The sequence below is a fragment of the Sodiomyces alkalinus genome (genome assembly GCF_003711515.1).
Source record: "Sodiomyces alkalinus F11 unplaced genomic scaffold SODALscaffold_1, whole genome shotgun sequence".
Classification (NCBI taxonomy): domain Eukaryota; kingdom Fungi; phylum Ascomycota; class Sordariomycetes; order Glomerellales; family Plectosphaerellaceae; genus Sodiomyces; species Sodiomyces alkalinus.
Window position 1 is genome coordinate 5,444,177 of NW_021167079.1, and position 20,583 is coordinate 5,464,759.

Consider the following 20,583-nt stretch of genomic DNA (forward strand, 5'->3'; position numbering starts at 1 on the left):
CTAGAGAACCACTGGTGTACTGTATGCGTGGGAGAAGAAGCTAATTGACCACTGAGGCAGGCCCTAGACGTTGGAAGGCTGCGATTACGGAGTAATAACTGAGTATAAGCTCAGGGAGCAGGAGAAATGTCATCTCGGTCCTGGGACGGTAAATCCGGGACGGTCGGAGTTACCTCATGTGTTGGATGGGCTCACCAACCAATCATAATTCGAAGTCTCACCCTAAGACGTCAAATAGAACGCTTCAACTCCAAGGAGCTGTTCCTGCATATTACTGGATTCGGAGTGCCATTGATCAGCAATAGGTGGTTTCATGAGAACGTTAAGGAAGGGATTGTGTTACGGCCAAAGTTGGAGTGAAGTCAACCGTTTATTATTATTTTCCTTATTATTCTCCACGGCTCAAAAAGGACGAGGGTAAGGTACCGGTACATGCCGATGTAGGGAAGCGGGGCCACTGTATCGATAAGCCGGTGATAAGGATTTTATCCGGGACAAACTGACACGACACCACTAAAGGTAAATAGAGCGAGGAGCCCACGCTCTTGGGACTTGGGAATAGTGGGGTGGAAGGAATGAGCGGTTAACGTTACTGAGACTTTTCCCTTCCACGTACTCCGTATGCTCCGTATTTCATCCTGGTCCCATTGTCATCAATGCTTTGCCAAGAGAACACTCGCTCCAGAGAAAACGAGCATGCTACTTTGGAACTGAATAAGTCCTTGAGCGGGTGCCTTAAAGGTCGGCGCCTAGAATTCCGTTCTTTCCCTCCCACTGTCGTCTCTCTCTGTCTCTACCCCCCCCATTTCTCTCTCTTTCTCTTCTCTCCCCGGTGGCTTGTTAAGGTCTGTCTCTCACCCATCAGTGACAACATCAAACCGTTACCTCACGTCTCTGGTGCAACATACGATTACTATCCATCTCCTATCGGTTGATCAGTAACACGCCATCCTGCAGGTCTTCGTTTCCCTGGTCTACACGAAGGCCTAAGTCTTGTCTCTTCTTGGCAATCGAAGGCGGCGCCGGTCTTTGAGCTCTTGTTGTTTCTGCGTTTTCGTAGTCCAAGTGCTCCGTCGCTGTGCCAAGATGGGGCCCAAGGATGTAAAGGAAAAGCACCCTCTCTTCCTAGATCTGGATGATGACGTGCACACAAGCGGAAGTGATGGGGACTATCCCCGGGCAGTCGAGGTTCGTCCCGAGCTTTTATTTTACTTGCTTTGCCCCCTATTTTCTATGCCAGTCCGTCTGTTTTGTTCCCCGGCTAACTGGATGCAAATGGAACGCAGGTTTCCTTCGACCCAACCAGCCCTTATCGACGCAAAGCCTCCCTCGTATCATCTGAAGCCGTCGCCCATCTTCCCCCTAGCCGAAAAACCGAGTGCATGGTCCACCAATTCCTAGACAGTCAGAGGATGGCTGATCGGTCGGTAGACGGTGCCGGTAACGAGTCGGGTAATCACCTGTTCTATGGGCACCCGGCCTATCACTTTCCCCATAAGCAGGAGGATGCGAAGGACATATCACGTCAACAGGGACTCGAAAATCAAATCGATGGCAAGGGCCCGAGTCGTAATGCTCGCGCAGATATTCTGGCCCTCGGTACCGCGACTCCGGAGGAAGGCGATATCGGCCAGGCAGATGAGAAGGAGTGGCGGATGCAGATATGCCGAACCGAGTCGCAGCTCGACGTGGAACAGCCGCGACAGGAGCCGGGCGACAAGTCGGGAAACGAAGAGCTTAACAGTCGGCTCCTGACCAAGAGGCAGCTGAGCGAGATGGCATGGGGTGTCCGGGAACTGAGCAGGAGACTGAGTACCATGCGGATCAAGTTTCGGGTCAAGTCCATCTTCATCTTGACCAAGATCCACGACATGGAGCTAGTCAGTCATACAAGGGAGCTGGCCAAGTGGCTTCTGGGCCCCGAACACGACGTCCGCTACGTAGTTTACTTGGAAGACAGGTTTCGGGACAGCAAGAGGTTCAATGCCCCTGGCCTGGTCCAGGAGCTAGAACAGGAATATACCAAAGCCGGGGAGCTCGATGAGAAGGATACCGCGCAAGCCATCTCTAAGAGATTACGGTACTGGGACGAATGCATGTGCCGCACTAGGCCGCACACATTCGACTTCGTCATCACCTTGGGCGGGGATGGGACGGTGCTCTATGCCAGCTGGCTGTTCCAGCGTATTGTGCCCCCTGTGCTCAGTTTCTCCCTTGGCAGTCTCGGGTTCCTCACCAAGTTCGATTTCACCGACTATCAGCCTATCCTGTCCAACGCATTCGAAAAGGGTGTTACCGTGAGCCTGCGCTTGCGATTTGAGGGCGCCATAATGAGGAGCCAGAAAAGGCCGAGCAGTGTCGATGCCGAAAGCAGCTCAAGCTCTCAGGACGACGAGAACATGCAAAGGGACCTCGTTGAGGAACTTGTCGGCCTAGACAGAGACGACGAGTACACTCACAAGCCCGATGGCACTTACGTGATTCTCAACGAAATCGTCGTGGATCGGGGACCAAATCCGAGTAAGTCACCCATCACCACTGGGCCCCGTGTCTCCTTTTGTCTCCCTTTGTCCTGTTATGATTTGCCTTTTTCTTCTTCTTCTTCATTTGAGTAGCCCCTCTAACGGAACCCAGCGATGTCGAACACCGAAATCTTTGGCGACGATGAGCACTTCACCACTATCCAGGCCGACGGCGTCTGTGTCTCTACACCTACAGGCTCAACTGCCTACAATCTTGCTGCGGGAGGCTCGCTATGCCACCCAGAGAACCCGGTCATGCTCGTCACGTCCATTTGCGCGCACACCCTATCCTTCCGCCCCATCATCCTCCCGGACACTATAGTCCTACGGGTGGGGGTTCCCTACCAAGCACGGACAAGCTCGTGGGCAAGCTTTGATGGCCGCGAGCGTATCGAGCTGCGGCCCGGGGACTACGTCACCATCAGCGCGAGCCGCTTCCCTTTTGCGTCCGTCCAATCCCAAGGCCGCAGAAGCGAAGATTGGGTGAACAGCATCCGCGCGAAGCTCGGGTGGAATACAAGGGGGAAACAAAAGGGCTTTCATAAGTGGCATTGATAGGGCCGTTCTGCTCAAAAAAGCATGCTGACTACCCCTGCTGTGCTGTCGCCGAGTTGTGATGTTGGGTCCGATTCCCACTCGAAGGAACGCGAGAGTCGATCCCAGCACGACCTCGATTCACTGTTAGGCCACAGGATACGTTCACGTACGAGTCCTTGACAGACGAAATGTAGAATTGTCAAACTCGTGGCATACTCCTGCTGGCGCCCCCCTCGCTAGGTCTGTCCAGCCCTGGATGCCGGACTATTTCCTTCTCGCCACTTAAACGACATATCTAAACCCTTGCCCGGCAACATGAGTCTGGCCAGCCGCCTCTTCCTCCTGTTGCTTCACGTCGAGTTTCCGGTTCTCCCTTCCCAGGTGGACGTGAAGGACAGTGCTGGCAGCGATGGCCAGCAATGTTGTGGCGGCATTAACGCTGAAGGCTAAGACGAACCTTGGTCCCGCATCGTCGGGGTACAGGAAGGATCCGTAAATGCTGCAGATGGTGGCGATAGCGTTGTTAAAGGCCAGAGCGGCAGCTCGCTTCGCGGCCGGACGATGGATGGTGTTAGCGGTCCAGATCATGGACATGTTGAAGCCGGTGTATATCCCTGGGAGCATGATCATGGCGCCAAAGTAACGGGGCCCAATGCCATCGGCGGCCGCCGAGATGATGAAACCGGCGAGAGAAACTGCCAGAGGGACGACAGTATGCCAGTGGCGCTCACCCACACGGTCAGCGTTCCAGGCGACGGCGGTGCAGGTGACACAAGCGAGGAGATAAGGTGGGGAGGTGAGAAGGAGGGTAGTGATGCGATCACGGCCCATGGTAGCCACGACGGTGGGGAAAAAGATGGTGATGGATATGGAGCTGGCGGCACCAAAGGCGATGACGACGAGGACCCAGTTCTTGCGGTCTCTCATGGCCATCTTGAGGCCCTCCAACAGTGGTTGTTTTGAAGAGCCCGTCCAGTCTTCCTCCCCGGCGGCATCGGCTTGCATGCGCCACATGGCGAGCGCCCGCTCCTGGTCCGAGAGCCACTTGGTGTTGGGTGGAAAGTCGGGCAAGATGAAATAGGCTACCAAACCGATGGTCACGGTAATGGACCCCTCGATGATGAAGATCCATCGCCACGCCAGCAGGCCCATGACGCCGTCCATGCCGTCCGTGATACCGGCGGAGAGGAGACCCAAGAAGGCCCCCGAAAGCATGGAACCGCTATAGAAGAGCCCCGTACGGACGCCAAGCTCGCTGCGTACGTACCATGCGCTCAAGGTCACGAGGGCGCCGGGATAGAAGGCAGCCTCGACGAAACCAACGAGGAAGCGGGCGACGAGAAGGCCGGCGAAGTTCTGTGTAGCTCCCGCACAGGCGCACATGGTACCCTATGACTTTCCATATTAGGATTATTATTATTATTATTATTTTGATCAGTCGGAACGTGAGATGAACGAGCAAATCTGGCATAGCCAAAGGGGGCGTGGAATCCCATACGTACCCAGAGGGCCATGCAGAGAGCAAGGTGGGCGGCGGGCCTTCCTGTCTTGTTCAGGAGCATATTCGAGGGTACCTGCATCACAATATAACCTGGTGACCGGGGTCAGTCGGGCTCAGTCTCTCCGGGTGAAGGTCAACATACCGACAAATAGAACAGAGACGCAGATCTGGAACTCGTGGGGGCCTAAGTTGAGATCCTTCTCTAAACCCCCCAGTCTCGCGGCGCCAATGACGTTTCTGGCACTCTGTCAGTAACCACAGAGTTCAACAGGGACGTGATGGCTTGTGCACGCAGACCTATCGAGATAATTCATAATATACATGAGGGTCAGCATGGGCAGAAGCCGCATGTCAACCTTCCTCACGAGCTTCTATTCGAGGCCCTTCAGCTCGTCGTCGGAGAGATCCCGGAGGACCTCGGGCAGTTCTTCTCGTGGCGCCATGGACTCTACAGCTTGGCCTGTCTTGCTGTCGTCTATGGCTTCGGGAGCCACTGGGTCGGGAGCCACTGGGTCGATGGCGGGCCCCTTCTCTTCGGTCGCCATGGAGGGCTAGTTATGTTCCGAGCACTTGTGTTGCAAGGTTGCTCCTGGGGTGATGTTCAGGGGTAGCTGAACGGAAGGGGTGAGGAGATGGAGAGAGACCAGAGAAGAAGTATCTTCTTGATAAGATAAGAATATGAACAGGATCTCCAAAGCACGACAGAGGTACAAACCGATATATAGGCCGATATTTTCTATATTTATATTTTATTTTTGTGGATTTCCCATCACATCAACGTCCAGTTCCGTGATATGCCGCAATCTGACACGGTGACAATACGCCGGTGGAGGAGAAGAGAGAGCTAGAGGGAGGGTCGGAATATCTTCCAAGAGAGCATACGGTATATCAATGAAAGGCAACATGACGTTTGGTTTCCCCATGCAAGGGACCTGGCACGTCAATCACGCAGGGGTGGTGTCAGAGTCTGGACTACTACCTATACCGAGCTACAGATCTTCCAAGCTGTTCTTTTAGTTCTGTTAAGAGAAAATTCTAGCTTAAGACCATGCCTTCGTATCTAGATACCGGGTGGGGATACGAGCTTAGTTCGGAAGGCCTCGGGTTGTATAATCTGGAGGGTTGAGCTTATTTACGAGAGACTCTTAGCTATCCTTTGGACTTGAGTCCAGGATAAGCATAAAAGAGAGGGCTACTTCGTCCGGAGTCTCAGGACTTAACGACAACTTCAACTTAATACCCCCTTCTTATGCTCTCTTATTGGTCTTCCCTCGTACTGTGCCCATCTTGCATAAGTCCTTTAGTCCTCGTCAGGTGGACGTTCTATTCCATATACAAGCGTTCTGAATATACCATGTGGGCTTCGGCCGTTGGATGCATAACGATGGAGGCCGTGTCTCTTCTCCTTCTCGAGCTTGAGCAGTTGAAAGAGAACTGTCGGTGCAACGCGGGTTCTTTCCCCTGCTTTCTGGCCTCAACAGCATCGCCCCGATAAGGCAGGGAGGTCGGGTCCAGTTGGATTGACGACTGGGAAGCAAATTCCTGCATTGGCAGAGTGGTTGTGCCCACTGGGTTAGCCCAAGCGGCTGCTGATCGGGCGGGGGTCTCGTACGTTGAGTGTTCATGGTCGTACAGCCCTAAGGGAGGATGTCCCCGGGTGGGAAAAAAGGGAGGCGGAGACCGAAGAAGAAATCGTATCACGGAATGAATAATGTCAACGTGACAAGAGAAGGTTAAGACTATAACCGCTCCCCGGGACGTTCCTATGCCAAATAAATGGCTTGCCTAGCTCTCACAAGCTGGGCTTAACTGAGTTGTAAAACTGCGACGCCCTACATTGGACTGTAAACAAAGACGGCATTTTGTTACGTCTCTCTTTTCATACTCTCCCCCACTTTGTTCGTCCGCTCTCACATCCAGCTTTGAAAGATAGGTAGGGACCGTGGGGCTGTTTCTCCTTTCCCTCCTGGCGCCGGGTCCCAGAGACCACTAGAGCTCAATATCTGTCAGCCCTACGGATGTAAGAGGTCAGTACAAACGGACGGCTTAAAGCCGCGAAAGGAGAAGAGCAGGAGAAAGAGGATAACGGTGTACGTGGTGATAAGAAGAAGCTGCGGGAACCCCTTGCTCGGCACTTGCACTGCAAGGGAGGTTATTAACGGCGGGCTACGGCACGAAGATCAACACAAAGAGGCCGACGCCATCAATATTTGCGTGTAGAGTATGGGGGACCCGGCAAGTGGTAGAAGGCGCGAAGACCCAAGGGGGGGTTAAGGAGCATGTCTATAATGTCTTGGTTGTTTGTTATATGCATGGTGATTCATCTTTCCTTGTTATGAACAGAACTCGAAACCAGGAGCAAAAGTGCCGAGGGCTCCCTAATTTCCAGCTTCTGAACATTCTTGGATTTGGACGAATTCAAAGGAAACTTCTTATAGAGAAGGGAAAAGGAAAAAAGAAAAGAAAGCAAAATGGGGGAGAGCAATTGCTCATCAGGTTGACAGACAGGCAGCTCTGTCCAACCATTTCAGGTATCCCGAAACGAATAATCACTGACCTCGTCGTTTCCAATCAGCTTGCATTGTTAATGGATTCAGACCAACATCATAGCAGGTCTTGGAATAACCGAGGTTCTACTGCCTCAAAACGACAAGGCGTCTGTGAGGCTTCTAGGCAACGAAAGCTGCGTCTCAACAAAGACTGTATAACAGCAGTCACAGGTCCTACAGCCGTGGCAGTCAAAGAGATTGACTTGACGTCGACCTGGTCTGCTTCCGACAGGCAAAAAGGGGCAAAAAAGGGGAATCTCTGCGGTTTTGTCCCAGGTAATGAATTGCTCCGTATAGTTAATTCCACTGCTATCAAAGACGTCTAAACCACACTCGTACACGTGTAGATGTCCATGAATCATAATATTGCAATAAGATGCCCACGCTCGTTTTAACATGATATGAAAGTATTATACTTGGCCAAAACAAAAACGCCAATTGAAAAAGGAGAAGGACGCAGATCTCGGGTACTGCATCCAGACAACATGGACCACCCAAAAAAAAAGAAGACATTCCTCGCTCCGAGATCCGTTTTCACCCCCTTCCCCATTCCATTTTACCGCTCTTTCAACCTGAGACCACAGTCAAGCCAATCCAGCCCTTTCCCGAGATCATGTACGCCGATACTCGCTGCATTGATCGCTAGGGTATTATCTGTTGTAGTTCGCAGTCGTGAATTTTTTTTCTTCTTGCTTCTTTTCCCCTTTACTCCTTGTTTTGTTTTGGTTTCCCCATTTTCGTGTCGTGAAATTTTCAGAGATTTTCTCACCCAGCCGCCACACTGCTGACAGTCATGCCCGAGTCCGAAAGAGGGGTGGGAATATCCACTTCAGGCATGGCAGTAGCCCTAGCGGCCGCCTCCGCGGCCCTCAGGGTCCCGGCCAGCTCATCGATCTGGGCTTGGAAGTGGGGCGCGGCTTCCCGCAGCTGATCGATCAGGTCGGGATTCTGGCTCAGAAACTCGATGTCGCCGCGCGTGGGTTTCAGCAGGTGTCGGAGCCGGGCTGCGATGAGTTCTAACCGGTATTCGTTGGTGCATTCCGACAGGACGATTTTTGCGCGCCGTGGCGACGATGGCTGCTCTGTGAACGGATACTTGTCCAGTTCGGTCCTTATGGCGGCTGGTAGTGATGATGGGATCTTCTCACTGTAACGATCAGGTTGGGTCAGTAACGCAGGAAAGAGAAGGAGAAAAAAAAAATCATTGACATCCCAAGAACAACAAACGTACAACTGATCTCCCGTCCATCTGTACCATAGGACAGGTACCTGCTCTACTTTGTTGGAGACACCGTGATCGAGAAGGAAGAAGCATCGCCGGTTGTGGTAGCCGAAGTAGGCGCCGTGGGAATGCCATCTGTCTTGTGTGCTGTCGAAGTCGCGTTGCCAAACCGCCCGGCAAATGCCGTTCTTCAGGCCTTTACATTTGTCGTGGTAATCGGCGCCTGGGACTAGATGGGTCTTTGTTTGGATGAGAATACGTGTAGGAGCCATGTGAGGAGTGTTTATGAGGACGAAGGTAGTTGGGATAAAGTGTAGTGAAGACGGAGGAACGAGGAGAAATGTTCGTGAATATATACAAATATATAAATATATAAATATATAAATATATGAAATTGGAAATGTGGTTCTTCAGTGCGATGGGTTGACTTTTCGTTTCATGTCAATGGTCAATTGGCTTTATCGTGGCCGCAAGTAAAAGAATTACGAAGTAGTGTATGCTTACAGTATCAAACAGGTTTGAAGCGAACACAGATTTTGGCTTTTTCTTTGCTCCATTCATATAATAAAGAAACACTGGAGATGGTGTTGAGAAAAGTGTGCAGAACGGGTGAAAAATATGGGTTGAGTGGTTGAGGACGGAGTGGTGGGATTCGAAAAACTAAGAGACCTCATCCTCCTTTGTCGCCACCGATGCTGTTCATTGCCATTTCCGGGAATCATTACGTCTTTCTAATCCTCAACACCACACAATACACGTACTCCGGGCTCACCGCGTTCAATCGTGAGTAGCGGAGTATTTCCCCCCTTCCCCCCAAATTTCCAAACTCCGAATACCGTTGTACACGTACCTGCAACGTAACTCGATCTTTCCCATGGAACGTTCTTCGTTGTGCTGGCCCCGCCCCGCCCCCACCACCCCCCCGGCGCCCAACACCCATGTCCCAAACGACGCGCGGCGATGGGGGGGTCATCGAGTCATTGAGACACCCTCGGGGCCCTCGGGGAGGAGAAATCGGTCGTCTTCGTCTTCATCTTCTTAATAAGGCTTCCAGCCTCCCGTCCGATTTCGGAACAATCCATACGGATCAACCGACCTAGCAACCTCAGCCGCCAACCTGGAATTTTCGGGCTTTAACCTCCCAAAATAATCCTGGCGGTAGAACCCGTAATTCATAGCCAAAGGAAGATACACATCGGGAAGCTTCCCCTCCTCCTGCCATTCAAGAACCCTCTCTCTGAACCCAGAGTACGTCGCCTCCAACGTGTCAGCCATCTCGTCGTACTTGCTGGGCGGGATAAAGCTGTAGTTCATCTCGATGATGAGCCTGTCCGCGTCGTCGTCGGCGCTGATGAGGTCGTCGCCCCTCGCCCGGGCCTCGCGGGCGATGGCCCTGGGGATGGGCTGGTACGCAATCGACGCCACGATCCCTGGGACCGCCAGCGTCGTCTTGGAGACCTCCCGCCAGTGACTGTGCAGCGCGTCGAACATGTCGGCGCCATGCTCGGCCGGGGGCAGCGGGATCGTCTCGGTGGCCATCTGGACGTTGGACCCGGGCACGATGACCCAGTTGCTGTTCCCGATGAGGTCGGCGTACGTGCGCGTCCGGCACGTGTTCACCAACGGCCCGGCATCGGTGAAGTTCTTGAACACGTGCGCCGGCGGTTGGGGCCCGTCGTAGAACAGGAAAACAATCCAGGAATCGACCAGGTTGAGGTTGGCGCGCTCGGCCGTCACGATCACCGCCGCCTTGTCGTCGTCGTTGTACTCGGTGAAGTCCCGCACCGCCCGGAGGAGCTGCGCGTCCTTCGACTTGCTGCGGATGGGGTAGGCGAGGTTCCCGCCCCAGACGTCGCCCTGCCGGTACGTCTGCAGGACGTACGTCGTGACGATCCCAAAGTTGTTACCGCCTCCCTTGAGCGCCTTGAACAGGTCTGGGTGGTTCGTCTCGGAAGCGGCGACGATGGTGCCGTTGGCGAGCACGACTTCAAATTCGTAGACGCTCGAGGCGGACCAGCCGTACTGCGCCGACATGTAGGAGAGTCCGCCGCCGAGGATCAGACCGCCGACCCCCGTGTTGCCGATGCGACCCCCGACGAACGTCCACCCCGTGCCGTCTAGGACATCGGCTATGCTGTCGAGGCGTTGGCCCGGCCCGACTCGGGCGATCCCCGTCTGCCGGTCGAGCAGGACGTGATCCAGCTTCGATGTCGAGATGAGCGGCCCTCCCTGGACGCTCGCGAAGTAGTTGTTCGGGTTGTGCCCTCCTGACTTGACGGCAAAATCCTCGTCCGTCTCCCGGAGGATCCTCACCACCGCCGCCACTTCGTCGGCGGACCGGGGGAAGATGATGCAGGACGGCTTTAGAGCACTGCAGGAAGTGGACCAGTAATCCATTTGCTCGGTAATGTACGAAAGCGAAGGGGGCCGAGACACTTCGATGTTGGTGAAAGCCTCGACCTCGGAGCATGTGTCGGCAAGCCCGAGGCCCCCGAATAGGGCGGCCGACGTGATCAAATAACGAAGCAGCAGCATCATCGTGCCTGCTAACGTTTCTGGACGCCTCGAAGGGTATCTGGGGCTCCTGCTCCTGTCCTACTGGGCTTCGGGCGTTGGTTGTCAACGTGCGAAAGCTGTCACATACAATCACGAACACCAAGTGACGAGTTTCTCCCCAGCTCCTGCATTCGGGAACCCAGCGTGTCGCCTCTTTATCAACCTTCTCCCGCTTGACAATGCCCTGCTCCTTGGCTCTCTTATGATAAATGCAAGCTGACGACATGGCGGAGAGCCACGCCAGCCTAAATTTGATGTCAAGATTTGGAATGACGGGTTTGATTGTCGAACCACATCCTCATCCTTGTTATTCTCGTGGAGACGGAGTGGGAGTTCGATGGATTAAACAGGGCGGCGCATATACATAAAAGCTTCTGCACCCTAGACCGGGGGAGTCACGTTTGATGCATCCATTCCGCCCGTTTTCTGCATAGAAAACAAGGAAGAACCCGAAAAAATATAACATGTCGAATCGTCTACAGGCAACAAGTGAAATAATAAAGTGGTCCGCATACACTTTCATGGTCCATGTCCCAACAGATTAGGCCCATGGCAACTTCAACAAACCAACCCAAAGAGGGAGTGCTGATGGGGAATTCCGGGGTGTTTCAAGGCAGGTCGACAGGCTGCATTGCATGTAGCCGACCCTCCACCAAAGAAAAAGGTACCAGATTTTGGGGATCGACTCTCTTTTGACGTGAAAAATATACCGTAAGATGCATATGTGTTCTGGCGGAGAAAGATCCGGGGGCCGGGAACAAATCAGTTTACGAGGAGATATCACCAGGTTGTCGTGGCTGTGTCGGTCAGGAGGCCGCTGAAATGGTTGCATGGAGTCGGTATTTGAAGAAATGACGATGCAAAATTATTATAGTCAAGTTCGGGTTTCCCATGAGACTCTGGAGCTCCCGATCCAAGGGCGAAGGCACACGCTTTCTGTCAACCGCCCAACCCCCCCCCCCCTTTTACTTGAAAGCTACGAGGATCAATAAAGGTTATGCCGTGCCATGGAAACCAACGTTATTTATGTTGTCTCCCATGACTCCCATGACTGCTCGGGTGCGCCATGTCGAGATATTCGCATGCATGTTGGATTTCGGTCACCATCGAGTGGTTGCAGGGATCGCTGATCGCACCAGAGGTCACCAACACCCGGGAGACAGGGTACTAGTCAGTCAGACAAGACAATCCGCCAGTTCAACGGTTTCCGGAGCGAAAATAGCGCAGTCCTGGTATCGATCAGGTCGAATATGGGGCATTCGGAGTTGAGTTTTTGCCATGGTTGCGGGCTCCTTTTGTGCAACAAAGTGCAGAATAATACTTTACAACTAGAATAAGGTAAACTAGAATAAACTAGAATAAACTGGCTTACCTAATCCAGTGACAACGCTCCACAAGCCGAATGAACGCCGAGAAGAACCAATCACCTTGCTCGAAGTACCCCGTAATAAATACGAAGCTCCCGTTAAAAAAACCATATCATCGAGACCGGTGATGTTTGATCCATTTACTCGGGATCGACGGCTCAACTCAATACGTTACGATGCCTTGATAAGAACAAGTCACGAAAACAACAGCTGGATTCAAATGAACCAAAGGTGTTTACTCTTCATTTAAGGGTAACCAGCCCAGTGCAGCAGACGACTCCTCGTTCCAATCCACTGGAGACTTGTGTCATCTGCTGATCGGGACTGCCGGGATAAAGACGGGTCGGGCCTATTGATCGCCACCCGGACCGGGAGGACGATCAATCTACGGATCCGGCCTACGGTGCCCTCTCGTCTTTCCGGGCGCAGCGTCATGCACCCGTTCGGAGTCGAACCGGTGTTATTTTAGGTTCATCGTCACCTTCCCAAGCTCACACCTTGCACGTGCGTGCCACGACACCCACTGCCTGTTCCATGCTGGAGGACCTGGGGACCTGGGGACCTGGGTAAGACGTCCGGACTGTGGTCATGAGTCGGGGTGGCGGAGACGATCATCCAAAAACGCACGCAATAGGTTTCACCCCAGTGCCCTTGGACGCATGTGAACATCAGTTTGCAGCACTGTTATTCCGCACACGGAAAGCCGGTAGAGTTATAGCACATGTTAGACTCTTTACCCATTGGCTTTAGTGGAGAGCAGCAGATGATATGGAGTAGTGTAGAGTGGGAAACGTACGCCAGGCCAATGAATGCTGCAATGAGCGTGGGTAAGGGATCAAGAAGCTGATGGAGGCCAGGGCCAGACCGATGGTTCCTGACTGCCCGAAAACCAATGCCTGCGTCCTCTCGGCATCATGTGGTGGAATGACGGGATCATGTCGTCACTGAGCAGGGACCATCAATAAGGGGAAAATGACAACATCGGCACTAGAAGGTACCTACCTTAGGCACATGTGTCCAGCGTCCGTGTCAAAGGCGTGATGAGAGTGCGGAAGGTACGGATCAGGTACAGATCCCGGCAGTAATTACGGTAGTGATTGCCGTGTATCGTGTGGTGAGGTACCACCTTGCCGCGTACCTTGGACCCCAGGTACGCAATGAAAGGAAGACCCTAAGGTAGTAACAGTCTCGGCAAATGGTGTTACCATTTTAGGAACTCCTAAGGGGAATGTTGTATCCGTCAATACCCAAAAACATCGCAAAGCTTATATTTTCCGTTGAAGGTAGATATTCGTAGGTACCGCGAGACTTCCTCCCGCATTTAATGTGGCGCGGTACTACGCAGCTCTTGCCTACCTTATTAAGGTAGGTAGCTAATAGTGGTGACGTCGTGTCCCCATTACCCTTTCTCTCCCTTAGCAGCTTGCCGTGACGTCAGAAAGATGTAACAGGTGTGGCTAGTGAGACTTCGTCACTGTGGCAGAAGCTGCGATGGCATCACTTCCGCTCTGTGGAGCGAAGTGCGACTTCCAAAACCTGTCTATGACGTCTTCGTCTGAGTTACGACCAGCTGACGCACCAGACCTGCCCAAACCGGCACTGAGATATTGGAACACCAGCCATGACGACGAAGTAGGTAGGCAGCCACGCTAAGTTCAAGCGTAATCTAGAAGGCATTGTCAAACATCGAAGGACATCGATATCTTCTATATAAACCTCTCTTCCTCGCCATACACCAGACGTTTTTCTTCTCCTCCATCATCACCACCTCGATACCATCAAACCAAACAAACAACGTTCAATTCCACCACAACACACAAAGTACAACAGCTCTCACAACTTCAAATCTCATCACAATGGAGACCATCAAGAACGCCGCCAACTACGTTTCCGAGTCTGTCCAGCAGGCCGGCGCCACTACCTCCAAGGAGGCCAACAAGGAGGTTGCCAAGGACAACAACGCCAGCCTCAGCAGCCGGTATGGCATCTCTCGTTCCCTCAAGCACACAATAATCGCAGCCCTGCTAACTAGATGACCTCTTCAGTGCCACTGCTGCCAAGGATGCCGCTGGCGACAAGATGGACGAGAGCAAGCATGAGACTCATGCCGATGTCCACAAGGAGGCTGCCAAGCACTAAGTGCACCTCAATTCTGACGACTGAAAATACCCATTCCGAGTATCAGATGGCGTTTCGGGGCATTATGAATTGACGAAAGGGCCACATGCGGTAGTTTCGGGCAGACGTCTGCGATGGGTGATGGTCATTGTCTTTTTCTTAGATAGCTGCACCTCCATGCATGGGATCTCACCCAACTGCAACAAATCAATGCAGCACAATTAATAACTTCTTTCGCTTTAACATGGGCCCGTTGAAATCGAACCATTCGTTTCGTGTACTCGGTTCTAACGGCGAAGTTGTGGCTTGGAGCGGCATATTCGTCACTCGTCACGAACACGTCCCAGCATGAAGCCGGGCGATGAGAGGCCTTCATCGCGTACAGAGTATCATATGTACAAAACTCGGTGATGCATCATGGCCGACTGCGCGAAACGAGCGAAAACAAGAATTGGCAGCTGCTTTTGGCAAGTTCTCGACAATTGACTGTTCTATGAAGCATATTTCCAAAAGTCTTAGCAGCTCACAGCAATTTTCCCAACGATACCGCAAGCGCTCGCGTCGTGGCAGAGAAATAGAGGACAGTTTCGCCCTATTATATACCTCTTACAGTATGTCGTCAGCGAACCTGTTTTTATATAAGAAAAAAAAAAAAAGGAAAAGGCCTAGAATATATAGCACGCCGTATCAGCAGACCTAAGGCCAGTTATAAAAATGGTGCTCGTATTTTCACACTCCAACTGAGGGCCGATTTCCGGTCTATGTACGTACATAACGTATTATACGTCGGGAGGGACAGTCTCCGTATGATGATAACACAGCGCAGCTGAACTCCGTCAAAATGTGCAAAGTGCCCCTCGCGAGGCAGTAGCAGGCTTTCGAGGGATTGATGATAGTTTCAACAACGATAGGCGGTAGGTAGCGGACATTATGGGGATGAAGTTGTTTAATAATGGGATTCTGAATCGGTCCCCAACTGGACGAACCAGCGTGATGCGTTTGGACCTAGGTATCTCTTGATCACAAGCTTGTCAAGTATCAACAGAAATGCTGTCGGACCGGGCTCCCCGGCTTACATTACACTAGCGCACAATAGGGTACACGTATCTCGCCCTGGGAAATTCTCCACCTTAGCCTCCCTGTTCCTCATGAAAAATGATGATCCCCCACCCCAATAGGCACACCAATTCTCCCGAACAATGCCTTAAATGTCCGAATACATTTGCTTGCATCAAGCAATCTGCTAAACTTAAGTCCCTATTAAGCTCCGAGTTTAGTAATAGGCTAGCCGGTAAGGTATCTAGGGAAAGAGATATTCTCGAGGGATTGGGTTGCTGTACTCCGCACTGTTGTCTCAGGCTTGGTACGAAATTTCTCGGGGGCAGGTATCCGTACAATTTTACTTGGCATACCGTAAGGTACCTTACTTCGCGTGAAGTGATGGGATCTCACTGACCTTTGGTACCGCCCTATAACGCAGTGTAAAGCTAGGTATTGGAAGGTAGCAGTGCACTTGTGCAATAGCCCACTTCACCTGCATCTACCCACTTGACCGGGAGTTGCTGCAGCAGGCCATGGTGTTGATATGGTGCAATTCTCGCGGCCGCTACCCGATTCGCCCCTTGGGTGGGCTTCTACAGAATAAGAGGCCCAGAATCCCTATTCGATGTCCACTATTCAGGTGGCTGATTCCCCTCCCGCCCCCTAAATCTTTCAGTTGCCGCCGGTCACCGGTAGTTCAGCCTTCTGTCCCGCAGACGATCGACGGTTCCAGATGCACGGGCCATACCCTTAGCAGTTATGCCGACCCTGAAATTGATTCTCACGACAGGGGGACAAGGGGGCTTGTGAATTTTGTTTGCTCTTTTCCCTCGCTCGACCGACCCCTTACTTTACTGGCTTCTGTTGCTTTTCTCCTCTCTCTCTTTCTCTCTTCTACTTTTCTTTTTCTTTTCCTTTTCTTCTTTAATTCCATAATTCCATCTTGTTTGCGTCTCTTTCCTTTCCCTTCCTTTTTTTGTATGCATTCTTCGGTGTCTTCCGCCTTCGAGTCTGTCATCGAGTCGTCGTGGTGGCGGAGATAAGCATGAGTGAACCAGCAACGGCAGCCAGCACACCCATCCTCAGTATGGCGGACATTGACTCACAAATACATCCCGACCTGTTCGATAAGGTCACCCTCGTGTCCTTGGCATCCACCGTCGCAATTCTGGCTATCGCTGTCCTCATCTCCCGTTGTGTCGTTCCCTCCTCTACATCAACCACTTATAAGGCCCTCTTCGTATGGCACGCCTTTGATGCTCTCATCCACTTTCTCCTAGAGGGCAGCTTTCTTTATCATTGCTTCTTCTCCTACATACCCATATCCGACGCCACTACCCTCGACCTTGCGTCACTCCACCCGACGCCCGCGAATTACCTGGGTCGTTCCGATCGTGTCCACGGCTCCCAGGTTGGCGGCGACAACCCTTTTGCCAAGCTATGGATGGTGTATGCAAAGGCCGACAAGAGGTGGGCTGGCGCAGATGTTGTATGTGTACCTCGTATATGCCGTGCTTGTCCGTGAAGGAAAAGAAGAAAAAAGACGTTCCCACTAATCGCAGAGTGAAACGTACCAGGGGGTCATCAGCCTTGAGCTTCTCACCGTTTTTGGTGCCGGTCCTTTGGCGGTATACATCTGCTATCTCATCGCCAAACGGGACCCTCGGGTAAATATCTGGCTGCTCGTAATTGCCACGGCCGAGTTGTACGGAGGTGAGACGCACACAACCCTGTTGCCAATGCCCGACATTCCTAACCTGAACTTGGTCCCCTTCGATCATCTCTAGGCTTCATGACGTTCTGCCCTGAATGGCTCACGGGCAATTCCAACTTGGACGGTAGCAACTTCATGTACCTCTGGGTGTACCTTGTCTTCTTCAACGGCCTGTGGGTCGTGATCCCTCTGTATGTCAGCTACGTCGCCTTCGGGGAAATCTCCAAGGCATTTTCTGCGGCTTCAGTCTCGGAAAAGAAGACGTTGTGAGAGGGAAAGAGTCGCATTGCCGTGGTATGCGCTGTTGACGGGACATACCGTCCTCGGCCAGGGTGCGAAGCTGGCCTTGTCTCCCCTTTTGACAACCCTACGGCCGGCTCGGGGTCACAGCGCTCAAGAGTTCGGATGAGACGAATGTCTTACGCCATTAATGATCTATGATACCATCACGAGCTGGCGAAGAAAATGGGCTGGACATCTTTGCAATGCTCTCGGAGGAATCCTACACAGCTAGGAATTCGTTAAAGATGCACCTCAAGTGATGCACCTCAAGTCAAAGCAAGTCTCTTAACTGTGAGACCTGCACATTAGAACTATACATGTCATACGTTGGCTACCTTATGGTTCATGCCAGCCGACCGTGCCATGTAAGTGATCGTATATATTTGTTTGCGCATGGGGCTCATTACTTTTTCTCGTTAATGATCCTATCGACATGACATACTGTGGCGGATTTCAATAAAGAAGGCGAAGCCCCCTTTCTCATGCACCTCCATTGGGACCACCACTCCAACTCGGGACAAGATTGATGATAACGTCCCTCTCCTTCAATTGACAGTCGGCAAGGCGATTGAACCACGTGGCAATGCGCAGGACCGCCTTGGCCATCTGGACCTCGGCGATGTGCCAGGCTCCGGCAGCGTAGCCGCTGTAGAGGAGGTCGGTCCCGTTCCCTACGGTCTGCGAGAAGGCGTAGTCGCAGTTCCACTGGTTCGCGTCGCGGGCCCACTCGAGCGGGCAGTCAAGAGCCGTGGACGGGTCGGCGCAGGACAGCCACGACTTGGTCGGGACAAAGTAGGAATCCTCCTGGATCTTGTGAACCATGGCCTCGAAGAACGGATCGATGGTTTCGTTTCCAAACCCCGTTCCTGGCTCGTGGCCTGCCAGAGTGTAGACGATGCGGCCGTCCCAGATCTAGGCATGGCATTGGTTAGTCCATTATGGGTAGTCAAGGTAGCATGGTTAGGAGAAACGATTCCAAGAGAGGGGTTATGCTGAAGAGCGTTGTGGAGACTGGGAAACTCACGGAGTGTAGGTTGGTCTGGACACCTCCAAACAGAACGGGAATGTCGTTCCCGCCCCTCGCCTGGCCGGTGACGTGCATGGGCTGGGCGATATCCATGATGAAATGGGTGATGAACTTGGCCGCGTTCGCACACGTGGCGTTGGCGCCGCTTTCGAGTCTGCCCTCCTTGACGTCCCGGATGCATGACTTGAGGATCTGGGTCTCATTGCCGATGGCGCTAACAATGCATCCATCGGAGGTGCAGTCGCGGTGGAAATATACATTGCAGAAGCTGGGCGGCTGGTCGCCCGGGTTGATGAAGTGCCAGGGCGCTGTGTGCGAGCCCTCAGGTGTGCCGCGGTGGGCGTCGGCCCAAGCGCCGATCCGGCCTAGGCTGCCATCGGCTTCGGGCTCGAGGATCTCAGCGATGATGGCCTTTGCGGGGTCAGAAAGGAGCTTGTCGGCCGCGTAGCCTATCTGTTGGTGGACTATGGGTTTCGCTTCATCAACATCCGGTTTCTCCTCCCACATATTTCGTTTGACACGACATCCTCCGCCTGTAGATGCGTATCCAGGGAACAGTTGAGGGGCAACCTGGCCTTACCATCCGTATTCCAAGCCAGAGCTGGTGTTGCAAGCAGACCGGCGACTGCGAGAGCGCCGGCGAATTGAGATGTGTGCATTGCGATTAACTGCGATGGCGATGGCGATGGCGTCCGTATACAGGAAGACAGGACAATCTCGAAGGCCAATGGCGACTGCAATTAAATGCACTGGAAGAAAACCCCCCTGGGCGAATTGAGCCACAGACAAAGGTGGAAACTGCGGGAGACGCAATAATTGAAGAACCCTCCGCATCTCGAACATTGGGGATGTCGACGTCTTTTATTCCCATTTCCCCTGTCCCATGAATTTTCTCCTGGACGTGGGAATCCTATCGCTCCACCATTCAGGTCACCTTCCCAGGAGCTCCGATCGGAAAGATGAAGAAGAGGGGCGAATGCAGTTGGACGTTCTCGTGGTGTTGACCGAAATTGTACTTCTTGGACCTTACTAAAGGGGTTAGAATCTTTCAAGTTGACCGGGGGCATCGTCGGCAGGAGATAACAGGCCGTGGGATGCCAGCGAAGATCCTGTTGTCGATCGCCCGCCGTTGGTTCATTGTTGTTAACAATTGACCGTTGGTCCCCCGAATGTCGGCCAGTTTGTTGCAAGGGAACTTTCACTTGCTCTCTCTTTTTTTTTTTTGTTTTTTTTTTGTTCCCAGTCAGGAAGAAAGATTGAGCGGTCGGCTCCGGCTCCGGCCCAGGGTTTGATGGGAAGCGACCGTCGATCCGGGCCCCGAGGTGCCAGAGAATCGGCTTTTGGTGGGACTCCCGAGCCAATCCCAGTTGGCCATTGGAGGTAATGACACCGACCTGCTGCCGTGGAGCAAAGTGAGTGCGCTGTGTGTTTCCAAGACATCTGACAGAAATGCCGTGTCTCTACCGGAGAATAACTCCTCCCATTACCTCCGAGTCGCAACAGCATCATACTTCATGATATCATCCTCTTCCTCAGTAACGTAGCACGCACGAGTTGGGAAAAGCCGTTGCTTGCAAAATGGTGCAAAGTTTTGCTACAAGTCGTCCGTCACTTCCAGTGGACTTACCAAGATATTATCGCCTTTGATGTTCCATACAGCATAGACAGCCACTCCGGGACGGTGGCAATGGGTCTACGGAGACAGAGAGATAGAGCGGGACCTATGCTGTCCCACGGAATTCGGCCGGGGGAGGCCGGGGAAAGTGACTTAATAGCCGGGCAATTAAAAGACTTAATAAAGTGGACGAGAATCTCTAAAATTCGACTGCAGGAGGGAAGCGACGCATTAAGGCGTATTCTACGGAGCAGAAGAGCCAGTGTGCTGGGGTTCTTGGCAGGCAGAAGAACAGTTAGGCCGTTATTAGTGAGGAAGGCAGGTATGTTGAAAGTGTGGAGGGAGTCTAAAAAATTTGATGCTTAGCCTATCCATAATAAAGTCGGACTAAAGAAAGGCGAGTTATGCACGGGTAGGGGGAAATTCACGTCAGAGTGAATCAGAGATATCGCTGCCGCTTGGACCGTCTTTACGCATGTAGGCATCGCCATATGCACTCCGCGTTGGCCCGAGCGGGCTGAAGAACTTCGGA

At 52.7% G+C, this 20,583-nt stretch overlaps 7 protein-coding genes across 7 annotated transcripts; 3 read left to right on the forward strand and 4 right to left on the reverse strand.

The window, feature by feature from the left end:
- Positions 1-1,086: 1,086 nt before the first annotated feature.
- Positions 1,087-3,077, forward strand: SODALDRAFT_336630 (ATP-NAD kinase; the record flags this gene model as incomplete). The annotated part of the gene is made up of 3 exons (XM_028612612.1): positions 1,087-1,188; positions 1,287-2,520; positions 2,635-3,077. The coding sequence occupies 3 exons, from the start codon at positions 1,087-1,089 to the stop codon at positions 3,075-3,077; spliced, it is 1,779 nt and encodes a 592-aa protein (XP_028470985.1).
- Positions 3,078-3,341: 264 nt separating this feature from the next.
- On the reverse strand, positions 3,342-4,910 carry SODALDRAFT_342303 (MFS general substrate transporter; the record flags this gene model as incomplete). Its single annotated transcript, XM_028613082.1, has 4 exons — positions 3,342-4,448; positions 4,562-4,650; positions 4,703-4,797; positions 4,858-4,910. 4 exons carry the CDS (start codon positions 4,908-4,910, stop codon positions 3,342-3,344), a joined length of 1,344 nt encoding a protein of 447 aa, XP_028470986.1.
- Positions 4,911-7,874: 2,964 nt separating this feature from the next.
- SODALDRAFT_319694 (hypothetical protein) lies at positions 7,875-8,603 on the reverse strand (the record flags this gene model as incomplete). Its single annotated transcript, XM_028609468.1, has 2 exons — positions 7,875-8,256; positions 8,341-8,603. 2 exons carry the CDS (start codon positions 8,601-8,603, stop codon positions 7,875-7,877), a joined length of 645 nt encoding a protein of 214 aa, XP_028470987.1.
- A 766-nt stretch (positions 8,604-9,369) lies between these two features.
- SODALDRAFT_355379 (FAD-binding domain-containing protein) lies at positions 9,370-12,167 on the reverse strand (the record flags this gene model as incomplete). The annotated part of the gene is made up of 7 exons (XM_028613811.1): positions 9,370-10,926; positions 10,976-11,132; positions 11,268-11,313; positions 11,455-11,513; positions 11,672-11,786; positions 11,931-12,054; positions 12,090-12,167. 7 exons carry the CDS (start codon positions 12,165-12,167, stop codon positions 9,370-9,372), a joined length of 2,136 nt encoding a protein of 711 aa, XP_028470988.1.
- A 1,943-nt stretch (positions 12,168-14,110) lies between these two features.
- SODALDRAFT_267644 (glucose-repressible gene protein) lies at positions 14,111-14,393 on the forward strand (the record flags this gene model as incomplete). The annotated part of the gene is made up of 2 exons (XM_028607563.1): positions 14,111-14,232; positions 14,300-14,393. The coding sequence occupies 2 exons, from the start codon at positions 14,111-14,113 to the stop codon at positions 14,391-14,393; spliced, it is 216 nt and encodes a 71-aa protein (XP_028470989.1).
- Positions 14,394-16,500: 2,107 nt separating this feature from the next.
- On the forward strand, positions 16,501-17,397 carry SODALDRAFT_269715 (Emopamil-binding protein; the record flags this gene model as incomplete). Its single annotated transcript, XM_028607679.1, has 3 exons — positions 16,501-16,902; positions 16,991-17,126; positions 17,201-17,397. The coding sequence occupies 3 exons, from the start codon at positions 16,501-16,503 to the stop codon at positions 17,395-17,397; spliced, it is 735 nt and encodes a 244-aa protein (XP_028470990.1).
- A 492-nt stretch (positions 17,398-17,889) lies between these two features.
- Positions 17,890-18,943, reverse strand: SODALDRAFT_269733 (nuclease P1; the record flags this gene model as incomplete). The annotated part of the gene is made up of 2 exons (XM_028607682.1): positions 17,890-18,321; positions 18,434-18,943. The coding sequence occupies 2 exons, from the start codon at positions 18,941-18,943 to the stop codon at positions 17,890-17,892; spliced, it is 942 nt and encodes a 313-aa protein (XP_028470991.1).
- Positions 18,944-20,583: the final 1,640 nt, after the last annotated feature.